The sequence below is a fragment of the Excalfactoria chinensis genome, chromosome 2 (assembly GCF_039878825.1).
Source record: "Excalfactoria chinensis isolate bCotChi1 chromosome 2, bCotChi1.hap2, whole genome shotgun sequence".
In the NCBI taxonomy this organism is placed as follows: domain Eukaryota; kingdom Metazoa; phylum Chordata; class Aves; order Galliformes; family Phasianidae; genus Excalfactoria; species Excalfactoria chinensis.
The window spans coordinates 103922255-103940715 of NC_092826.1; the positions used below are offsets into that span (position 1 = coordinate 103922255).

The 18461-nt window shown below is 39.1% G+C and overlaps 1 protein-coding gene across 9 annotated transcripts in view; it reads left to right on the forward strand.

Moving 5' to 3' along the window:
• HDAC9 (histone deacetylase 9) overlaps positions 1-18461 on the forward strand; it is a 402973-nt gene that overhangs the window by 126476 nt on the left and 258036 nt on the right. For 4 of the 9 annotated variants that reach the window (XM_072328337.1, XM_072328338.1, XM_072328339.1 and 1 more), the window contains exon 2: positions 12988-13050. The exons of 1 other annotated variant lie outside the window; for it this stretch is intronic. In XM_072328337.1, coding sequence (XP_072184438.1) covers positions 12988-13050 — 63 coding nt within the window. Of the gene's footprint in view, positions 1-12499; positions 13051-18461 lie in introns of those variants that run through there. 4 more of the 9 variants (XM_072328333.1, XM_072328336.1, XM_072328341.1 and 1 more) reach the window with 3 other exon arrangements.

Sequence of the window (18461 nt, forward strand, 5' to 3'; positions counted from 1 at the left end):
ATTGTTCAAATATCCTCCTGCCAAAAATAGCTTGTGAACGAGCAGCCTGAGCAAGCTCTGCGCCGGGGATGAAATAAATGGAGCAGGTGTATGAGCACAGCTTCAGCTGAATGGAGAAAAAAGTCCTGCAGCTGATCTCATTAATTTATCAATTCAAAGACAGAAATGTATGTCCAAAAGTGTTTTTTTAGGGTTTTTTTTAAGCTATTATTTTGAGCTAAAGTAAACAATTTTTGCTTTCACATCAGGCATTTAGTGTGTACATTAGTGAGATGGCTCGCTTGCCACAACAACTGTTGCTAAGCTGTCTTGTTTCTCTTTGTGAATGGAAATATCTCTAAGTTGTAAACCTGGGAACCTAGAGAGAGGAGAAATTATGTTAGCTGAGATTTTTTGCAAGCTGCAATGTTCTGTTTACAAAACCGCTTCAAATCTTCTGAGGCGAAGGGCAAGTTAACCAAACATAAGTGAAAACAAAAAACAGTTGTAAGTAGGAAAGAAAGCATGAGCCTTTCATGCTCGTCTCTGAGGAACAAATCAGCTCCTCGTGTGATTTTGGGAAATCATGTGCAATTCTATTATGGTAATGATCAGCTATCTGAAAAACCAGCTGCTTTAAAAGGCATTGTCAGTCATCAGTTGTAAACAGAGCCTTGCCAGTTCCCTGTGGAAGAATGCAGGTTTCCAGTTTCTAACTGTCAGGGTGCTGTAGAATTATTTAGAGAAAAATAATATGGCCTGAAGAATGGATGTATTCTCTTCTTATGCAATGTTTGAGCACCCTGAAAGGACTCATCTCTCAGGTAGTAATGTGAAATGCACCTCTGCTTGTTCTCAGCTGCCAGATGGGGACCTGAAACACCAAGAGTGTGTGGAATCTCAAATCACTGCAAAGCTGTGTCTGGTGATTTCAGCTCAAGAAGTCTAAATCCTGAGTGCCCTAACAAACAGCTAAAACTTATTATTCTTGAAATATTCACTGACTGTCTCCCTGAGCTCTTTTATCACATGTATGATAAATGCATAGATGTACAAAACTTCACAACATTTTTTATCAGTGTTACCATCGGAAAATTAGGAAACTATAAGCATCAATAACAACAAATCAAACTAAAAAAATCACTAGGGTATTTTATGTACTTAGTACTTCCTTTCCATGTGTAAATGAAATGCAAATATCCTTGTCAGTACTGCCAAATGAAGACTGCTGCAGGTCTTTCTGCCAGTGAAGAATTATGTTGCTTCAGGTAAAGAGACTAATGTGTCCTTGTCAAAGATGGAAACGGATCACCTATGTCAGAAATAGATTATTGGCTCCACGTGATGGTGAACAGCATGAAGCACATTCAGGCTGGTTGGTTCTATTCTGTATGAAATCATGCAGTGACACTGTACTTTCAAATAGAACAAGGATTCAGTGCTCTTTCAGATTAGATAGAATAATGCCATACTTTGTATCCAAAATTAATATTTTAAAACTGTTTCATTAATTGCAAGTGTGGCCCAACTCAGTTCACTTCAAGTCTGTGTGTCAAGAAGAAAAACAAATTATAAGCATTATTGTTCCATTTTTCTCTTACATAGGACAAAAATAAGTACAAAGCTTAGCAGTGTAGGTTGATCAAGCAATACAGATTGTTTATCAGCCTTTCCAATGACACCAGCACAGTCTGGAACTTCCCTTTGTCCTCTTAGTGCACTGTGGTTTAGTCTGACTGAGTGCTGCCTTCTCTAGGACAGCAAAATTGTGAATTAATGGGAGATATGGGGACTGGACTGGGGAGTCAAGACTAAGCCTTAAGTTAGCCTCAATTTAGTCTGAAATTTTATGTATAGTGAAGGCATGAACAAATGTAGAAGCTGTAAACATTACTAAACAGAATACATGACCAGAATACTTAGAGTTAGTATTGTATCGAATCTAATTCAAGTATGCTTTTGATTTCAAAGGAGACTTATGTTACTTGGTAAAATAACGTATTTTAGGCTTGTACCATCATAACTAAAACTTGCCAGGAACTTCTTAAGCATTTGTTTATGGTCTTCTTCTTTCCCATATTATTGAAAATACATCTGCTGTTGGCTTTGTGCCTTTCTTTAAATTACAGAGTTTGGGTGGTCATTTATGTTGATCTTTATTTACTTGGAAGTATAGGTGTTCTGTGAATTATCAGTGTCTTTAAGATGCAAATCCTCTCAAACCCCTGTCATGCCTCTTGTGGACTGAGCATTCAGATAGTATAGTGCTGTCAGAAGTACTTTGGACTTCTGTCACTGAGCTTGTGGCTTGATGAGAAGGAGGAGCTGATGGTGATAGAAAAGGTCTTGCTTTTTTCATTTGTGCCTGTGGGGTCCTGCTTTTATTTCTTTTATTTCTTGTGATCTGGAGGCTGTATTGAAAAACTGATCTGGCTTCTTTTAGAATGAGAGAGTAAATAAACTTAAAACCTTGTCGTGCTGGACAAGGACAGGAGAGGAATAGGAGAATGTGGAGATGTCCTTATCATGATGTTGCCAGTGAAGCTTCTGCCCATCCAGACAAACATCATTCTTCTGTAGATCAGCAGTGCACTGAGACTGTAGAAGCTGATCTGATTTAGACTTTCCCTTAATGGCTTGTTTAGTAGCAAACATATTCTATATAAGAGCATTTGTCCTGGAGAAATAGCTGCTCTCTGATTCCTGTGCTGCACAAAAATCATTCAGCGCAGCCCTCCATAGCTGCAGGTCACTGTAGGGGATAAGTAGGTATCAGAGGTCAGGTGACTGCCTCAGTACCTCCCACAGGACACACAAAAAGCCCTCAGTATGCTGTCACAAGCTCATGATCTTCAGAGCAGAAGATGAAGCAGCATAAAACAACAGAGTGCCACAAAAATTGTTTGAGAAATGGAAGCAGTTACCAACCCTACTGGTTGCCGGTACAGGGATGAATAACTTGGCAGACAAAAAGCAAAACAAAACAAAAACCAGCCCTAGATGGAAGCCACAGTACTGTAAAAGAGTGACTGGATGAGATATTTCTATTGGCAACCATCCTAGAATGTTTCTAGTCTGAAATTCTTGTTGGTAGGTATGCCTTGGAGATTTCCCTTTGCAAATATAGCTAGTTGCTCAGCTCTCCAACTCATTCATTTTCTGATGGGTCCCAGAATAACATGCTGCCTATCTGGATTGCTGGAGGCTTTCTGCTTCATCTGGGAGAACACTAAATGAGCAAAAGCAAATGTAATGATTTAGTTCCCAAGTCAATAAAATACTCGATCATCACATGTTTTGAGCTAGATACTTGTTTATATACCTTTCGGCTTTAATCTTCTGTTTGTCTCAGCGTATATTCATGCTTATATTTGAGCTGTAATGTGTGATACCAGTGGCTTGAAGTATGTTTTATAACTGCTTAGATTTTTATACACATACACAAGATTTATACATAAGGCATCTTCAGAAAAAAACATACTTTATTCACCTGTAAATACTGATTGAAAGAGAATGTTGTGATTAGGTAGCTTGTAGTAACATTTGCTTTGAAGCTGTCTAAATAAAACTGGCTCTGCTGTATCAATTAAAGTAAATTATTCCTTAAATTTAATATTTTTGTATAGTACAAAATAGAGAAAGATCTTTGTTTAGAATGGTGATCAAATTAATATAATAAAGCATACTAATGCTGCTTTTTGAAGCATTCCTACTGGCAATTAAAAAGGGAACAGTAAATTTTGGCCAAATATAAGTCTGTTTCATCACACTGGTGATTTACTCAGATGGATTTTTTCAGCAATTCTTGTTACAGTACATTTATTTTTGGTTAAGGTGTTGCCCAAATTTACTATCAGATTATACATAAACAGACTGATAGCCTTAGTTATTTTCTAGTTATTTTAGTTATTTTTATCTTCTTATGAGACATAGTGATCTTCCTTACTCACGGCAAATAGAACATTTGCAAACAGCGTGTGCACATTTTTGTTGTCGGAGTGTTTGGTCTCCATTGTTTTTAGCTTTAGGTTTCCACTGGAATTCTGGCAGAGATAAGGACAGGACATGGAGAGCACAACTGAAGCTAAAGATGGAATATGAAGCCAGATGCTTTGCTAGTTTGTTTTCTTTGTTTGTTTGTTTTCTTCTTCTGGACATAGTCCACATGTGATGCCAACTCCTTTGAAGAATTTACCTTTTGTTTCTTCTTACTTTTAGCCAAAACTGTCACTTTTTTACATTATGCTTTTGTGAGCTGCTGAAAATGTACTTAGTTTTTCATAGACTAATGGTAACAATTTAGCTGCATCAATTTCACACTAAAAAGATTATTACAAACTATGTGGAAATGTTCTTAGCAGTTTTTGTTTACCTGTTTTAACAAGGGTCTAGAAATGATGTACAGTCGTGGCATAGACAGGCCACATCATCTGTGACTGACTGCTTACATGAGTAGAGACTTGTGAGAGTTTAGAATCTCTGATCCATTGATTGAAAAGCTTTGTTTTTCCTGCCCTTATCAAGTATCTTGCCATCCTGCTCTCTTCAGTACCAACTGACAGATAGGAAGTGTTGCTTCATGACATTCATAAAGCTATGCTATTTTTAGGAAGGCATCAAATCCAAGTTTGATTCTACATTCTGGCCGCACAGAGGCTTAAGCTCCTTTTGAATATTCTGCTGTATCTGCTGGTGGCACTGAGGTTCCAGCAAGTTATCTTTGTATCCATTCATTCATTTTCAGAATACCCTTTTCCAGAAGATTGTTGTGACTCACATGAGCTTCAGCTTCTGATTCTTGCAAGATATAAGTACATCTATCAGTATTGATTATAATGGGGATGTTGTCTGCACATGGATTCAGCGTGTTATTCCAAATGCCTCATGCCTTCAGTGGAAACAATTAGTTTTGTTTTTAGCTACTGCACAGTGGTTGGAGACCTAGATTTATTTGGCAGCTTTTTGTGAACAGTTCTCTGTCCTAAAAAATTGTGGAGCTTGGAAGCAGCCTCATCCCTTTGTCCTACAGAGCATTAGCATTAGCACTCGCTCCCAAGCTGAAGCCAGTGAGAGGCAGATGAGGGATGCATGGAAGCAGCAGCTGCAGCTGCCCACATCTGCCTGCCAAGCAGCAAGCTTACAGAGTGCTTGCTGTACACTTCCTCTGTCTGTTTCATCCCTTCTATGGGACAGACTGCCTGACAAATTGAGAGTTGTATTATTTAACTAGATGAACCTGAAGTATGGATAAAAACCTACTTTAGACTGATTTTGGCCTCAGCAACAACCCATTAGGTAAGTTTATTCATAACAATTGGAAAAATACTTAGGCTTGTTACAGGTTTTGGCAGAATCATAGTTTATTATGAAGGCATTTTCAATTACAGTATGGAGCTGCATTAAGATTTTCAAAAGACTTTACTTAGTTGGAAGAAGTTAAAATTAGTTGAAATGTGTTATATTTTTATTTTCAAAACTATTATACCTTTTTGATTATTAAACCTTTTTCAATTGTATTTTGTATTCTGTTTTATAGCTTATGCATTTGTTGACTTCATGACAAAATGAGGATCATATCTCTCCTCAGGAGAAATCCTGGTTCCACTGAAGTCAGACAAAACAATTACAGCTCATCCACTAAAGTCACGATTTAATCTTTAAGCATTGCCCCAAATTCACTGGCACAGTAAAAACAGCTCCCAAACTGGTGTATCAGTGTTTTGGTAAAATATACAATGCAGATCTGTTCCTAATCAGAATTAATGATGAGGAAAAAGGTTAGACCAAAACTTGATCTGGGTTCAGTGAAAGATCTGGCAAAAGCAGGAGAGAACAAGAACTGGGCTTAGCTTTGTCCTCATCTGACTAACCAGAAGGGCTGTATGTGGTTTCATAACAGCATTATTGACAAGCATGAGACGTGACCTTTTCCTAGCACAGTAGCAGTCAGTTTGTTACAGCTCTCACAGGCATGCTTGTGCATGTAACACTGCATCACCGTCATGTCCATCAGAGCTCTGAGGTGAAGGCTGGGTTAGCTGGGACAGGAAGGAGATCTGAGCATCTTGGCATCTTGGCTAAATTCCCTGCCCAGCAAAGAGAGGCTTTTTGGTGTGTTGTTTACAATATTGTTTTCTTGGCTAAGATTCCAATGGTTTGCAGTTGCAGTTCCCTACCTATACTAATTGTTTGATATTTAACAAAAACTCACTGACATACTTCAAAATTTATCAGCTGAATTCTGGGTTGTTGTCTCAACCTACGCAGGAGGCTTGATGGTGTGGTGAAAGTACGTTATGTAAAGGCCACATCGCTCCTCAGCTCTCAGCAAATCCTAGCCTGAGTATGAAGAAAATAATAATAACCCTTATCTTGAGATCTCTTTATTTGACTTAAAACTTTGAATACCAAAACCAAGCAAGCAGATTGTTGGGTTTTTTAGGTTCTTTTTTTCAAAGATAGATATTTTGATTCAAGAGAGAATGAACTGAACTGAGCTACTCTTGTAAAAAGTTATCAAATTTCATAGGAAAAGAAGTATTTCTACAAGACAAGCAAAGAGTAGAGAAAGGGAAAGAAAAGGAACTGAAAGAAAAAAGAACATACCTCTGTTTTTTAGGAACGTGTGATTTAAAAGAAAAAAACTTTTGAATGTGGGAAAAATTATTTAGTTCTTATTAATCCTATTACTTAAGCTACAATTTGTACTAACTCAAAGTAGGCACCCTGGTGATCACCAGCTCTAATCTGTTTGCTTTATAGAGGTGTTAGAACTTTCTTTGTGGAGTCACAGGTACTATAGAACTCCTGTATGTGTTCTGCAGTGCTTTTAAAACATTTTTTAAATGAGTGTCCTCTTCTAGCTTGGATTTTTCCTAAACACTTGGTTCTTAAAATAAAGAACATTTGATTACCCAAATGGACATACTATCTTAGGTCTTAAGAGTTTCTGCTTTCTAATCGTTTCATAAACCTATTTTATTCTTGTAGCATATCCATCCTCAGTTTGTCAGTACTCTTCACTATCTGTACTGCAAAAAATTAGAGTGAGTTTATATATCCAATTATTCTATTAGCCTTTTTGATCACAATGTCATATTAAGTTGGCCATCTTCTACTCTGACCCTAAATTCTTTGCTATAGTCACTGGTTTTCACAGTACAGTTCTCTGAATGGCAATCATGGCCTACATTTCTTGGCTTAAAACCAAAAAAGCACTTAAACTCATGCATGTATTATTGGCTAAAGATATTGTTCATCCTGGCTCTTGAGCTGTAGAAACTTCAGTCCTTTCTTCAGGAATAATTCTCTGTGCTCATTTCTCTTGAGCTGAACTGTGCAAAATGCTCAGTGGAGGCACAGATTGTTTGCTCAGTATATGTGCAACAGGCTTGAAATGCCTGAAGTACACTGAATATATTGCAGTCTGTTACAGGTTATGTGCTCCGGGGCTGCTTGACATTTGTCTATTCAAGTGTGTGTCCAGAGCAGCTACATGTCAGACTCAGCACATGTACACACATGTCTAAGAAAGCTGGGCATAAACATAGCAGGCCTGGTAAATCTCATATTGTGTATGTCTGCTTGTCTCATTTGCAGCACAAAAGAGGCACAGTGCTTTGCTGATCTGAAGGATTCGTTTGTCAATACTTGATGTTGCTTTTGGCTATGTGACTTGTATTGTTTGTGTGCAATTTACCTTAATCTTGCCACAAAAATTTTAGGTTTTTGTTCCAACAAGTAACAGTGTCAGTAGAATAACTGAATTACGAATGTATTTCCTATCTTAAATATCATTTATGTTGATCTCTGTCTGTGATTTATTTATTTTTTTTTAATTATTTGAGCTTTGTGGTTCAAGAGGGTACGCTTGAGTTTATGAAGCACTTAAGCTTGTGCTTAACTTTAGCCTGGTGCTTATAATCAAGCGCGTGTTGCTTGAGGTCTTGTTCTGAATCTAGGACTAAATTTTCAGTAGACTTACTTATTTATGTGAATGGAAAGGCATATTTTAAGAGGAGGAAAAGTGACAGGTAATCAGTGGAAAGGAGAGCTAGTTCCAAAAGCCCTTAGCTCATTTACATGTGAAAGCTGAGCGGCTCTCTCTATTGTGGTAAGGAGAGACGGCAAGCACCCATGCATTTACCTAGGGCAGCACTTCTTATTCTCAAAACTTTATGAAGTTTTATTCTCCCATTGTTTGCCACAAAATCCCCTGAAGCTACAGATATGCCTTTCTTTGTCCCAGGAAATTCCTTTGAAGCTTGAATTGAGCTTAAGATGCTTAGAACCACCGTTTTTTCCTCAACTGAAAAATGCCCCTCACGTGGATTCAGCGCACTGTGAAGGAAAAGCAACATGCGTTCCTGCACAGGCAACACCAAAGGCTTGCTATACAAAAAACTCACTGCAGACATCCTTACACTGCAGCTTTCCAACCAGACCATGTGGATTGAATGATTCATCTTTGCTCTCCCAAGGCTCAGAATGTGGTCCCTTCTTGCCAGGAGGGAGTTAAAACAGGGTGCTTGAGCAGCTCCATTGGTTTCTTTCCGCTCCCAAACCATCTGCTTCTGCTATCTGCTTCCTGATAATTAGATATACAAATAATAGTTAGGAACTGTTTTGGTTGCAGGGATTAGAAATCAAAATTTCAGTACTGAAGTAGGCCAGATTTAATATTACCCATACAAACTTAATTTAGTTAGCGCTCAATCATACATTGTTTTGTATTGATGCGTGGTATTACTTGATGCTTTGTCCTTGAATACTTGCCTAATGAAAAAGAGACTGAAGGACAACTGAATGGGACATCTATAAGAGTTGCAGTATCCTAACTTAAGTATGTGAATAAAAACCGGATAGTATCTCTTTATTTTGTATGTAATACTTGTATGCTACAATGCAGCAATATAGCAGAAGAATAAATGTAAGAATTCCTTTATAAATAAGAACACTGCCAAAGCTGAAACTATGGTATGAATATTAATGAAGGCTGTGCTTCAGATGAATGTTAGTGATAAATGAGGTGTGCTAAAAACAAACACTAATGTATTGTTTGTACTTAACGAGGAAAGTAGGAGCAGAAAAGTGCTGCTTAATTATAATGGTGCTGAGTTAATAATGGAGTAGAAATCCTAGCTTCTTCTAATTTGAGCACTTAATTTCTTGGTCTTAATGTTGCGGTGATGCTGTTTCCCAGTATAATTTCCTTACATTTATTTGTTTTTAACAACTCAGAAGGAAAACAAGAGAGAGACATTGTGAACCCCCTGTAATGCGATCTCAATGCTACTTAACATGCCCTACATTTTCCATAAAGGTGCTGATTACATTTAGAGTCACCTCAGCAGTGCAATCACATTAACAGTTTACTCTTCCCTCTAGTGTCATTAAAGTTCTCCAAGTTTAGGACATGCATTTGAAAAATAAATAAATAAATAAAAGCCCTCACGTTCCTCTATGGACTTTACCTTATAGCATGCATAGCTTCCAAAACAAAAAGTTTTGTCCAGACACAAACCCTTTCTCCTTCCCCTATGGGATTCTAAAGGAGCTTTTTAAAGCCATGTGGTCATACAGTTGATGACCGGGCTGACTCAACAAAGTGCTTGCTTCATGTTTAAATTCTACTGCAATCCATAGAATTTAAGCATGTGCTTAAGTATGTTGAAAAAGGATGGATTTACACAAGGATTTTAAAGCACGCATGTAACAAGGAGATTTTCATAAGTAGGCCCGTAATACAATGAAGCATTTCAAAAGTATTCAGACTGTCAGTGTCACCTTTGAGGTGACTGCCTTCATAAGTCAATTTTTTAGATATAGTTTTTATGTATAATCTCAAATGTAAAACAATACAGCAGTCATTGTGGTCTATGGACGAGCTAACATTGTAAGTTATGTTTGTTATTTTAAAGCATGCATGCCAAAATTAAGAATTCTTGCAGCAAAATGTCTGAATGTAAATTTTCTACTCTTGAAAATAGTTTCCTTCTTTTTAGTCACTGAAGTATTTAAAGTCTGTCAGAGCAGTGAACGCTATGTAAACAAATACAACCACATACACAGGAACTTAGAAACACATATAGATACCTAATGCCAGTCTCCCACACTCCAGAATTTTCTGTGTTATGGCTTGTTTTTTACTTATTTGTATGGTGTTTCCCTGTAATGCAAGACTTATTATTTTGTGGTACTGAATCACTAAATAGGGTTGCATTCTGGTTGTCTCAAGGGCATAAGCCATTCCATTCTTTTTTTAATTTACCTTTGTCTATGAAAAGCTTTTTCTTTGTTAGGTAAAGAGTTTCTATTTCTGATGGTGCTCCCCCTTGTACTTGTTAGACACCTTCTGCCCTATACATAAAACATTTGGATATTCTTGTTTTCAAGAGATAAAGGAGCATATGCATTCTCAGCTCTCTCAGTTCAGGTTATTATTTTCCTAACGTGATTAGAGGCTGGAGCATCTCTAGCATGAATAGGATTGCAGGAGTCTGAGCAGGTCTCCTGAAACACCATGGATGAAGTAGAGCGAACAGCTTTCCTGGGAATGAACTGATGTTGTTGATTACTGAGTAGTCTCAATCCAAGCTAGTTTTCTAGCACTGGCTCTGAGACTGTTATGAGCATTACTTTAAATGTTTGTGATATCAAGTTGCCAGCTGTCGATATGACCTGATATGCATGCTATGCAACCACTGGCTTGCATTGTAACACCCTACTTGCTGCTGCCACCTTTGTCCTTTCCGCTTTGCAGAGCAGGGTTTATGGTACCTGCAGAGCTCTCCTGTTTCTGCAGGAGTCCTTCTGTCCCCTTTGCCTTTCATATGACAGCACTCATTACGGTGTGGTACAGGAAGTTCACATTTGTGTATGTTGTAAACTGGGTGAGAAGGAAAGACGAGGAGAGATGAGCATTGATCAGAGCTAGGTGATAACTTAAGGATCCTGTAGGGAAAATCCCATTCTCAGCTGCTTCAGTCTTTCTCCATTTGTCCAAGGAACAGATCCTAATCCCTGACAGGACTACATTATTTTACATACAGAGAAATAAAGTGGTTGCAACAAAGGGAGGAGTCTGGAACCATGGACCTCCTAGATGCCGTAAAGTCTCCAAATATTATAGCAATGTCATGGTATTTTGTCATTGAGCATCTTTTCTTTGATAAGCAGAACTGTGACAAGTTAAGAAAAAAAATATTGCCCTCCACTGCAATCTCTTGTGTGAGTTAAGCAGCAGACAGCCAGTTCTTGGCTGAAAGGCAGAACTGAGCTTCAAGTGTTACACAGCATCCTTGTGTCTTTAAGAACAAGAAGTGCTTGAGGTAGTTCAGGACTTGGCGGATTTCTGGAAATCTCTGAGACAACTTTTTCATTGACTTCCTGAACCCAGCAAATAATCCTGTTCCTGTTACCACTCTCACTTCCCCAGAGCAGGGACAGGGAAGGGGCACAGAATCTTGGCATGTGTGTGGCTAGGGAGATATAGGTAGGCAGTGACAGGCTATGGTGACCTGCGTAGTAAACACCTTATGGCAAAGCTGGGCTCAGAGTGATCAAGTATCATTTGTAACAGTGAAATGAAACATTGCTGATCTGCATGTAGGTGAAGTAATCAGAAAACAAGACATGCAACTTTTGAAATATCTTTAGAAAAATGAAACTAATGTAGCATGAGAGAAGCCTGCCAAGACATAGAGCAGCATGATGTTTTTAGTCTGATCTGCAAACGCTGCCATTCTGAAACTACATCACCTCATCAAAGGGAGAAAGACATAGTACAAATTGCCTAATGCTGCTAAAGATAAGTGGGAGCTGCTCAGCCCCTCTCCACATTTTAAGTAAGCCGTCAGAATGGTGCATAGTAGGCAGGCATGTTGAATATGCTGTGCCACAACTGGTGCCTTACTATAAGCATTATACCAGGCGTGCTAAATATGGAACCACCGCTTATAGCCGACAGCACCCACCCTGCTCCCCATTAGCACGCCCCATGCCTGCCTCTCGCCCCAGCCCGCCGGCCTGGCTCTCCCAGCCCAGCAAGCCGTGGTCCCACTGCCCGGCCCGAGGGCTGCCGAAATAGCCCCGCGGGGCTTCTGTGCGTGGGCGCGGCAGAAACCACGTTGTGAGCGAGAGCTTCAGTGCTATTTTAGAAACATTTCTTTTTTTTTTTCCCCTTGCTTCTCACCAAATGCTGCCGGGGGAGGGGAGAGGAGGGCAAGGCGCGAGGAGCGCTTGTGCCCTGTTGCTCGCCCACCCACCCGCGCTCCTCCTCACAGAAATAGGCTTGGCAACGGGAAAGGGTTAATTACGCTCGAGGACGAGGGAGGATTGCAGTTTGAAAGACAGCGACTGGACAGCTGTGTTTGCTGTGGTATTTTTAAATGCATTAATGCAGGCTCCAATCACCCGGCTGCGCTTGACCTATTTTTGGCTCAGGCCAGCCATTGTTCTATTTCTGCCGCCTCTGGGCCACGCTGTTGTTGATTCAAATGCAAATGAGTTGTCACTGCCCAGGCCAACTCCGGCAGCCGGACTTGGGGACGGCCGGGGGAGAGCAGCGTGGTGGGGGGAACGCAGCTGGACCCCGGGGATCGGTTCCCGTTGGGTGCTTGTGCTTAGTGTGAAGCTGTGTTTCCCCACGCTCACTGCCAGAAAGCACCGAGATACTTCTTTGATTCTTCGTCCACCTGCTGTTGACTCCCAGAGCACAACTGTCAAACTCTGAGGCGCACAGCCCAGCAGGCGCTTCTTGCCCTCTCACTGCTGTGTAAAGTGGATTTTGACTTTTGTCTCCTAGTAGATACTTGGTTCAAACGCGTAAACATTTCTAATTACTGAAGTGTACTGTCTGACGAGCCCGGCTGGAGGAGGTAGGACTGCAGAGGGTCGTGGCTGATTCCCCTGTGCAAGTGCCGTGATGAATCTCTCATGTAGCTGAAGTGCAGACTGGTTGGAATATGCTGCAGACAATTTACGAGAGTGAATCGTGTTTTTCCTCAGATGGGGTTTCTGGACGTGAACAGCTCTTGGCTCAGCAAAGAATGCACAGCATGATCAGCTCAGGTAAGAGACAGCTCAGCACCTCAGCCTTCCCTGCCTACACCGTGACTTACTGAGAAAATACAGTCCGTCACAACAAGAAAACACCCCTCCTTTAAAGAACTGATGTATTTTTGTGGGCTTTATGTAAGTTGTTAAATGATTCTCTCTTATCACAGTATGTCAGATACTAACTATTGCATACGTGCAGAGTTTGTCTCCTTCAACCTGCTGCTTTCCAGCAAGAGCAAAATGCTAACAACTGAAATATAGTTGGCATTTCCTTTTTTCTTTTTTTTTTTCTTCCCCCCCCCCCTCCCCCCCCCCCCCCCCCCCCCCCTTATTTGTTTTGTTTTGTTTTGTGAGTGCAAAATGGGGCTTATGGTATGAGCTTATTCACAGAGAGAATTTTAGCAGCAGCCTGGATCAGAAAGCTGCCGTTACAGCCCATTGCAGGCAGTTCTTTTCCTATGTGATTTTGTAAACAGGATTTGGTCTTCTTGTGAGTTTCCTTTTCTCAAGTTTACACGCAGAGAGATTTTTAACTAAACCTGTTCTGTTTTCATTGTGAGGTTACTTTAAAAAGAATGCTCGTAAAGCAAGACAGTCTCTTATATATGCATGGCTTATCTTGCTACTTTAGAAAATATTTTGGAACCTGGCAATAGTCAGAGGTAATGAATCACTGAAATGTAAATTGGATGTATTTTTAATGAAGGTATTTCAAAGCTGCTCTTATGGAACGCTGGACATTTCTGCATGTATTTGAAGCTCTCCTTGGATTTTTTTGATTTATCTGCTAGCTGTTTTTGAGACATGAGGGCAATGTCTTAAGGGTGAATTAAGCCAAAATGATTGTAGCCATTCAGATGAAACTTCATTTTAGAGAGACTAAAAAAGTTGAAATCTCAGGTTACTTTTTCCTCTTCTCTATCAAAATGTGAATTAAGCTGCTCTATATCTTTTCAATCCTAGTTTCTCACTTTGTTTTTCATAAGGTTGGCTTTACAGGCTGCCTACAGGTAGAATGTAATGTGAATTGTTTACATGTATGATAGTATTAGTTTGTTCCCCCTTTTTCTTCCCTTTTTCATATCTTTGTTTTTAGCAAAATCTGCAGTGTTTCCTACCTCGTAAGCACAAATACACATGTAGATCATAGATCTCTTCAGATATTCTGTTTTGGTACACCTGTTGAGCTCACGTTTGTTTGCTTCTTCTACAAACCTGTTTATTTTCCTGCTTTTACAGAAGGAGAACATTGACTTTTACTGCTTCTTTATGAAGTACAGCTGAAGAGCAGGCTTATGGTTTCAGATATCAAAATAAATTGTGAATGATTGTGTCAAATGGCAATATTTTTTCTTGTTAGGAAAGGATTTAATGTTTTTAAACCTTATGATTAGTGTTACTCAGTACAGAAAGTCATAAAATCTCATAATGATTACAGAATGAAGGAGTCAGTGAGATACTGAAGAGGTAGTAAGTGCCCACTAAAATAATTATGAATATCTAAAGGGAGTGGAGACTTCAAACTTGTGTTTAACATTGAGGATTTTTCTTTTCCTTTATAGAGCTGCTGGGTTAATTCGTTTCTTTGTGGATCTCTCAAAGAGTTTACTGTTACTTTATCTCCTTAGAATACATTTTGAACAGGGGTTGCAGCTCCTTTGTCAAGGACAGGAATCAGGTGAAAGAGTTGTTTACAAATATGGCCAATGAAGCTCTAGCTAAGAAAGTGTGAAAAAGCAGAATGTTCTCTGAAAGTGTTGCAGTTCTGCAAACTTTTGTGTTGACTTACTCTTCAAGAATGATTTTTCTCCTGAACAGCTCAGCAAGTGTCCAGTGCTTTCATACTGGTCAGAGAGATGAGACTGACTGCTTCACCTTCCCTCCTATTGCTTTTTTAATACTGTCTCAAGTTGAAGGTATCTATATGTCAGTAAAAATCCATCCTTTTCTCAAACACTGTGATAACTTGTAACCACCAAGGAATGTTGTTCAAGTAATATCAATTTTCTCATTTCAAACACAAGAAAAGGAGGTAATTTTGTGTAAGTTTATAGCTCTGAGTTTTTCCACAGTGGAGACAAGAATGTCATGCAACATTTGATTTTTAGCTGATACTACCTTAGACTTCTATAACATATATAAATTTCCTCTGTAGCACCAAGTAAAATAGAGTTTTTATTTTATCATTATTATTTTTAACACAGTCAAGAAAATAATCAATGTTAAAGATGTTTAAATATATACTGTGTAAAGCACAAAATGTTCTATGGTATTGCTGTTGGCCTTTGAGATACACAGCTAGACCACAAGTAGTTGATATTGTACATAGTCTGTAGTTTAATTCATGTCTCACAAGACCACAAAGTCTGGTGCTGCTGTCAGTTACCTTCAGTTAATTTGAGATCAGAGTCTTGCAGAATCAGGCATGATAACTTTTTATGTATTGTCTTTATACCACATGCATAGAGGGGAGAAAGGAATAACCAGAGCATGACTATGTGGTCTAGTGTTTATAGTAACTAAAACCGGCCACCTGATTTCTGCTAAAATCATTGTATGGATTAAAAAGTTGTGCATATTCTTAAAGTCTTGGAATAAGCACAACTTATGTTGTCAGTGGGTGCAGTGGGCGTATTACACAACTCTAAATTTAAACAGACTGGAGTCATCCACAAAGAGGACCTATACAGTGGCCACTAGAAACATATAAACCAGTGTCTAAGGTATTTCTGACAATAGCAGGCATACCAACTGCTTCTGTCATGTGAAAGCAGTTCTTCTGGTATTCCCTCAATTACTGCTTTCTCTGTCTGTCTCCATCCCTGCTTGTAAATCATACTATGAATGAGATTATCTGGATAGTTACCAATCAAAAGTCTAATTATGAATGGAGCAATCTAGATAGGCACTGACTCAAGAAGCTGTGTAATTTGCAAACACCTACACCTTATTGCAGAGAGCTGTTTCAGCTATCTTGAGAAGACTGAACTAGATACTCCCATATGGTACTGTTGCTCTAAAATGCAGCAGTATGAACCGTGCATCTTTATTTAAGAAAACGATGCTGATGCATTCTTATTTTGATACCATAATTATTTTAGTTTCAAGATCATTAAAAAAAACAAACAAACACGAACATCAAAACAAACCAACAAAAAACAACCTGAGTCTAAGTCTCTTATGTAGGTATAGCTCTGATATTTCTTTAATTTTACCCCAGATGTCACAACTGCCATATGTGCAATGCCAAAACAGGCTCTAGGTCTCTCATTCTACTACAGTATGATTCATAAACTATAACCCCTTGATAAAAAAAGTCTTTGGTCCAGCATAGTCCTTGGCAGGAATCATTCATGTGTGGCAGATAAATAGCCAATGGATTACTACATTAATCAAGCATATTTCATTTGCATGAAGGAGAAGAAGCGCCCTAACCAGCTATGGCATCTGCAGATCTGCAACTTTAAGAAGCAATGCCAACATCATTAACCTCTGGTGATTAAACATACCATGATGTTTTTCTAAAGGGTATGGTTGCTTCATTCACCACATTTTGACAATTACCCTTGCACTGGCCTTTCTGAATTCCACCTCAACATTTATTGGGTAAGACATGCTCTAGCCCCTGCCCAAAGCAGCAGTGTTGAAAAATCAATAGTTCAGGGATATCTTGAGCTTAAACCCTTGCCTTGTCACTTAGCTGACAGGTGACCTGAGTAAGTTACATAATCCTGCTGATGTCAGCTTCCTCTTCTGTGAAATGGGGAAAATAATACCTGTCAGGCTCAAAAATCTTTGGAACAAAACTGTTCTAAAGGGAATATAACAATTCAAAATGATTTATTTGATTGACTGTCCCTTGAGGTGTTCGGGACCAGGTTGGATGGGGCCCTGGGCGAACTGGTCTAATACCAGATCTGGAGGTTGGTGGCCCTGCCTGTGGCAGGGGGGTTAGAATTTGATGATCTTTGGGGCCCCTTCCAACCTAAGCCATTCTGTGATTCTGTGACTCAGTCAAACTTGCAAGATACTTATAATTTCACAAATGGATTAAGTCAATGCTCTTGTGGTATTTTATTCTCTGCACTGACCAGAAAATTCAAGCTGTTTCTCTTGAAAATAAATGGCATAATTGGTGCTTGTGTGAATCAAGCTGTATTTGGGTTGGCGGGTCTTTTTTAGCTGTCTTTTCTCAGTAAACCGTGTTGTACAAAATTTATCTCATGTGTTGCATTTATGGTGTGACAGCATAACTACACATGTATGTTTGTATACGTGTATATATATTGCCATCAGGGAATATTCTTTGATATCTGTTGTCCCTTTATTTTTGACCCACTCAACTGGCCTTGTGGAGGGACTGCAAAAAGCAAATTCACTTAAAGGTTGTTTTTGTTGTTTCTGGAGCACATAAAAATTGAAAACCTTGAAATCTTTGCAAGTTTAAATCAGAGAGCGCAAATTTATTTACAGATAAAACCTGTCTTAAATATGTGCTATATCATGCAAGAACTCTTTGGAGTGATGGAAGATAACAGAGGATGATGTTTTACTTTATGATTTTCTTTAGAGTAATGAAAAAAATGGTGTGAAACAGCTCAATTCAGGGAAGATCTAGGCAGCAGTCAGGAGAGGCTGTTTTCAGTGCCTCTCAAAAGCCAGGCAGAAAAAGAGCTAGTTCTTCATAGGAGCTGAAGTGTCATCGGAGAGCACAGCTTAGCCTTAACAATTAAAGCAATGAGAAGAGCAGTGCAAACCTTGTGTGGTGATGGTCTCACTGTCTTTGGGTGAAGGCATTGCTCAATCACATGTGCTGGACAAGACACTGATGAACACAGACCAGTGCTGCCAATTTTGTGTGTCCTCTAATGCTGTCATGTTGCCTTTGTAAATTTTTTATTCTCCCTTATGTCCCAGCTTCTGGAATCATGTGGTGGTTACCTGACAGTCTTACTTTGCATTAGAAGGTATATTTCTAAATTGTGGAAAGGGACTGGAACAAGAGTTTCAAAGTAAATGATTTACAAGAATAGCAAGCCACGAAAGCTGAAAAATAAGTAAAATCATTCTGCATTTATTTTTATAACCTCTTTGGCCTTCTTTACGGATATCATTAGTCACTGCCTGTAATACAGAAGTTCACTAGCACTGGTACTGGAACAGCAGCTCCCCTCTCTTTGATGTGTTGAGCTAAATCACTTGTAAAAGACTTATTTTTACTTTAGCTGTTTATTGTTTTAGCTGTTCACCTTTCTTACATATACTGCTTTGCCCTTTGCTCAAAAGCATGTGTTTTCAGCTGGTATTTCCTTGTGTAAAGCTGTGTACAGAAGGCATTCACCTCATTAAAATTAGCATTGGATCCGAGGAACATTTGTAACTGCTCCTACTACCAGAGCTATAATCAGACTTTTATTTCTATA